The following is a 6000-nucleotide window of genomic DNA, read 5'->3' on the forward strand; positions in this document are numbered from 1 at the left end:
TCAGATTTGGAATCAGCGATGCAGAAATATATAGAAACAGTTCTAAAACCTCATGCAGTGGAAAATGAAAAAAATTTGTTCCCCAGTGTAATGTTTATTTACTCTGTACGCTCAGTAGTTAGTTGTTTTTATTTTGGTAAGAAAGAACAGATCTAGCTTTAGTGCTGCATGAAGTCAGGACATCTCTGCTTCATCTTAATGACCTGCAAAGCCCCTTCTCAACAGAGCAGTTAAAGAACATTGGTTCTTTAATAAATGTGTGAAGTAGAAGCAATTATTTGTATAAATACCAAGAGATAGATAGGCAGTGATGATAATGACAAGAAACTTGACTCAGCTTTATAGAATCCACTGAGTTGGGTTACAAAATAGATCCACGGTGAGCTTTAATTGTACACTATATTTTCTATTCTGAAATGTATTACAGATGGTAATTACTTCCAGGTAACTGGATTATCTGTGACATTTCTTCTTGATGTTTTTCTGGATTTTCCAGATCTTCTATTCTAATCATGTATTGCATTTATAATTAGAAAATACTGCAAAGAAGACTTAAAAGCAAATAAATAAAATACATCCTAGGTACAGCCCAGAAGAAGGAGTCCTCAAAGACTTGAAAAAGCTTATATTACTCTATAAGGACAAGTCTGATGCAGGGACAAAACTGGTGATAGAGACGGCTGAATTCCATTTGTCACATTGTATTGATATTTTGTGTGCCAAGGGAAATCTAATTGCCCTGTGCCTTTATTTTCTCCCAAATAGGTTCATATACCTCATAAGTGAGGTAAAGATGGTAATAATCTGTGAGAAGAACATTTCGGAGGAAAGAGCCCTGTAATATTGAGGGTTTCATTGTTTCATGGCTATAGAATCTTAGAATTCCAAAGCCAGTCCTAACATGAACTTAAGTGCTCATCTACTCCAACCTCCTTTTGCAGACATCAGTAACTTACTTAAGTTACAGAGCTACCTGGGTAGATGAGCCAGAAGTCGCATCAGTGTGGTTTTCTTCCAAATGTTCTTAACACAGATGTTTTCTTTCCTTGTAGAAAATGTGCACTAAAGCTTTTCATCATGTTTTATGTCCTCACCTTCACTGGGCTTTCATGTTAAATACTATTTTTTTTATGCTACCTTTATCTTTGAAAGGATGCTCCCTACAATGCTTGGGCGCCTTTCTTAAACTTGGAAGTGGAAGACTTGTTACCTTCCCAAAGACACAAGTTGCTGTCACTGTACTGACTTTCTCTTCAATGAAATTCTGGCTGTTTTGTATTATGGTAGTTAACTTATTATTTTTATAACTACTATAGGGTTTTGGCAAAGAACATTGTAGTCTTGTGTAAATTGGTTGATCATAGGACAGAAAAAAATGTACAGTTTCTCTCTACCCTTAAACGCACAATGACTTCCTGAATCATTCCACACATTGAAAGATTTACTTGCCTGACCAGGAAGTGGTGCAGTGGATAGAGCATTGGACTGAGATGCAGAGGACCCAGGTTTGAAACCCTGAGGTCACCAGCTTGAGCACAGGCTCAGTAGCTTGAGTGTGGGGTCACTGGCTTGAGCCCAAGGTCGCTGGCTTGAACAAAGAGTCACTCACTTACTCTGCTATAGCCCCCTGGTCAAGGCACATATGAGAAAGCAATCAATGAACAACTAAGGTGTAGCAACAAAGAATTGATGCTTCTCACCTTTCTCCTTTCTGTCTGTTTCTATCTGTTCCTCCCTCTGTCTCTCTATGTCTCTTGCTAAAAACAAAAAACAAAAAACATTTTAGTTCAAACTACTAACCTTTCTCCTCCTCTAACCCTGAGGACCCTGACTATCAAGTATTAGCTTCATTGATTATTTCACCAATCTGACCTCTGATGTTTCAGAAAAAAAAAGCCCAGAATTCTTCTCCATTGTTCCCCATTTTACTTAAATCGCATTGGGGCCATATTTTGGGTGTAGGGGACATTTCTTAGTTTTGCTCTCTAACATTCATGTGTGTTTTTAGTAACAGCACCCTAATTATGCTTTGAAAGAAGTATCTTTCTTTTACCCAGTGAGTATAATTATAGGTGGTCTTTCAGTCAATGTTTCCTGTTGCTGTGTAAAGGAGTTGAAAATATGTTGAATCAGACAATCTCTAAGAATGAGACTTGTACAAAAGAGAAATTATTGGAATTTCAATTTTGTGAACTAGCGCGTACCTTTTTCTGCTTAAGTTTAGCCAGAGTTGGTTCTGTAGCTTATAATCAAAGGCAGTGGTCCCCAACCCCCAGGCCGTGGACCGGTACCAGTCCGTGGGCCATTTGGTACCGGTCCGCAGAGAAAGAATAAATAACTTACATTATTTCCATTTTATTTATATTTAAGTCTGAACGATGTTTTATTTTTAAAAAATGACCAGATTCCCTCTGTTACATCCGTCTAAGACTCACTCTTGACGCTTGTCTTGGTAACGTGATACATTTATTCATCCCACCCTAAAGGCCAGTCCGTGAAAATATTTTCTGACATTAAACCAGTCCGTGGCCCAAAAAAGGTTGAGGACCACTGATCAAAGGAATCTAATTATATGATAGTTTTGAATGGCAGACTGGAGCATTTTTATCTCTAACTTTGTAGGTAATGAGGAAATCATAAACTTTATTTTCAACTTGAAAAGTAGTTATAATTGAACTGTGCAAGAATGAATTGTGGCAGGAGGGCAGGTGGAATGTGAAAGATCAGTTAAAAGGCCACTCAGTGGTTCAGACGAGCTAAAGGGGTTGAAAAGGGGATGAAAAGGAAGTGATGAGTGAACTAGATGTTGTAAGGGCAGATTTTATATTTGGTTGTGTAATGATGTAGGGTTGGAAAAGTGGTGATGGAGATTGTAGAACACGGTTCCAATTCTCACATTTGAATGGATCTTGAAGATTGGATAATATTTTCATAGCAGAGAGGAGAAAAAGGCATTTCAGAGAAAAAGCACATCATGAATACAACAGAAGTCATGAATATAAGGCAGTCAAGAAAGTAGATAAAACCCTGCTCTTTAGCTCAGTTGGTTAGAGCATTATCCTGAAACACTAAGGTTGCAGGTTTAATCCTGGTCAGGGCACATACAAGAAACAACCAATGAACCTGACCAGGTGGTGGCGCAATGGATAGAGCATCGGACTGGGATGTGGAAGATCCAGGTTCAAGACCTCGAGGTTCCCAGCTTAAGCGCGGGCTCATCTGGTTAGAGCAAAAGCTCACCAGCTTGAGCCCAAGGTTGCTGGCTCGAGCAAGGTGTTACTCAGTCTGCTGAAGGCCTGTGGTAAAGGCACATATGAGAAAGCAATCAATGAACAACTAAGGTGTTGCAACGCACAACGAAAAACTAATGATTGATGCTTCTCATCTCTTCGTTCCTGTCTGTCTGTCCCTGTCTGTCCCTGTCTATCCCTCTCTCTGACTCTCTCTGTCTCTAAAAAATAAAAAATAAAAAAAGAAACAACCAATGAATGAACAACAAATCAATGTTTCTCTCTCTCTCTCTTATCCTCTCTCTCCTATCCCCCCTCTCTAAAATCAATCAATAAAAATTTTTTTAAAGTTGGTAGAGCATATTACCCAATATACCAGTTTGTATATTCCTTAAAAACACTATGCCTCATTCATTTTTGTGGTCTCTGGTATTGATTCCCAAATACTGGTCCTCTGATTGCATGCATCAGAATCACTTGGGACAGTTGATACATTAGAGATTTCCAAGCCCAGCCCTAGATATTTAGACTCAGTAGAGCTAGTATGGGGTCCATGAAGACTATTTTTAAAAATTTCTCCAGCTGAATCTAATATATATGCAAATTTTGAGAGTGGGGGGAGGGAAGGAGGGAGAGGGGGAGGGGAGGGGGAGGGGTACAGAGAGAACTGGATGGAGGGTGGCAGAGGACGATCTCTCTTTGGGTGATGGGTATGCAACATAACTAAATGACAAGATAACCTGGAAATGTTTTCTTTGAATGTATGTACCCTGATTTATTGATGTCACCCCATTAAAATAAAAATTTATTTATATATATAAAAAAAAAATTTTTTTTGACCTGACCAGGCAGTGGTGCAATGGATAGAGCATCAGACTGGGATGCAGAGAGCCCAGGTTCAAAACCCCAAGGTTGCTTGAGCATGGGCTTACCAGCTTGAGCATGGGGTCGCTGGCTTGAGCGTGGTATTATAGACATGGCTCCATGGTAGCTGGTTTGAGCCCAAAGGTCATTGGCTTGAAGCCCAAAGTCACTGGCTTGAGCCCAAGGTCTCTGGCTTGAGCAAGGGGTCACTTGCTCTGCTGTAGTCCCCTGGTCAAGGCACATACGAGAAAGCAATCAATGAACAACTAGGGAGCTGCAATGAAGAATTGATGCCTCTCATCTCTCTCCCTTCCTGTCTATCTGTCCCTACCTGTCCCTCTCTCTATCTCTCTCTATCACAAAACAAAACAAAAAAAAACACTTTTGGAACCATGTCTTGGTACACTTTAGGACAACGCAATACACGTAGTGGGTACTCAGTAAATACCCATTGAAGGAAATTAAATAATGTGTTCTTACTCTGTGAGCTTGCCATCACCTCATCCAGTGCTACATTCAATATTTGTGCAATATTTTTCATCATAGCCATTCCTTCAGTGCCATCTTTTCACTCCCTGAAGTAATCTTCAACTCTTTTACTATCTTTTTTGCTTTGGAGTAATCTTCAACTTTTTACCATCTTTTTGTTTTAACTTTCCAGAAATCACCAGGTCCTTGCAATTTTTCCACAATATTCCCCAGATCAGCCACCATTCTTTGTATTTATAATGTTTCCATTTTGAGAGGTCTTATCATACAAATGTATTACTGCTGGGAAAAGCCAGCCTACTGTTCCAGCTTTCATAGACAACTATTATATACACAACTTTAGAAAAGAATCAACTCCAAATGCCACTTTTAGCCTGATCATAGCCAGGAAACTATATCAGTTGCTATAAATGTGAAATTTACTTGTGAGTGGTTCTCAGGTTGGGATGTTTAACAGAATTCCATGGAGACATTGTATATAATTACACATTTGTCTGAGCATCTTCTCCAGAAATTCAGAATCTTTGGATCAAGGATAAATTTATAATCCTTTCTATTTTAATAGCTTCCCCTAACTATTCTTAGGACTCAAAGTTAAAAACTACCATACCATGCTATGGGCAAAACCTAACTGAGATTATACTTTGGCTGAGGTCCCATACAAGGCTAACCAAGAGGTGACTAACTTTGCAGGGGGGAGGAGGGCTGGGGGATGGGTGAGGGGATGTCCAGGATACACAGAAGGGGAATAAGCCAGAAGCACTGGGAACAATGAGTAATATATTCAGAAGGTCTTGTGATGGTGAGAGGATATGCTGACAAATTTAAAAGTCACTGCTAGACTTGTTTACAGATAAAGGGACTATTCAGACTAGTTTGTAGACAGAACTCGGTGCATGTTTTTTATAATCTTCAGGTGAATTCCCATGGCTAGATACAGTATCAGCTGATTAATTGATACAGTATCAGCTGATTAATTTGTAAAACTAAAAAAGAGGTATTGAGTTTAAGTAGCTCAAAGCTCACAGTGGTGCAATAATCATACAACACTATGAAGAAAAGTAGGGAACCCGATTTTTTTGAAGGAATAAATGAATAGTTTACTAAATTTCAAGATGTATTTTATTAGGATTTTGACTAAGAGACAATAATTCCCCCTGGGGAATGACTGTCCTTAAAGTGGGAATGATGCTATTTTCACAACGATTTGTTTTCAATTTGTCAGCAACTCAAGCTGGATGTCGCAATGTTCTACTCTACTCAGAGGGGGCCACAGTGAGTAAAGTCCTGCTATACTACGCTGTTATCACTGTCTATATGTGACAATTCAGCTAACTACTTTGGGTCTTATTTCAGATCTTTTAAGTGTCATATTCAATTGAGTCAATGCCTATGTTCAAAATCCCTTACTGAAAAT

The 6000-nt window shown here is 39.0% G+C and overlaps 1 protein-coding gene across 1 annotated transcript in view; it reads left to right on the top strand.

The window, feature by feature from the left end:
- SMCO2 (single-pass membrane protein with coiled-coil domains 2) overlaps nt 1-1186 on the top strand; it is a 43994-nt gene extending 42808 nt beyond the window's left edge. The window contains 2 exon segments of the mRNA XM_066254393.1: nt 1053-1122; nt 1124-1186. Coding sequence (XP_066110490.1) covers nt 1053-1122; nt 1124-1186 — 133 coding nt within the window.
- Nucleotides 1187-6000: the final 4814 nt, after the last annotated feature.

Source organism: Saccopteryx bilineata, chromosome 2 (assembly GCF_036850765.1).
Source record: "Saccopteryx bilineata isolate mSacBil1 chromosome 2, mSacBil1_pri_phased_curated, whole genome shotgun sequence".
Lineage (NCBI taxonomy): Eukaryota > Metazoa > Chordata > Mammalia > Chiroptera > Emballonuridae > Saccopteryx > Saccopteryx bilineata.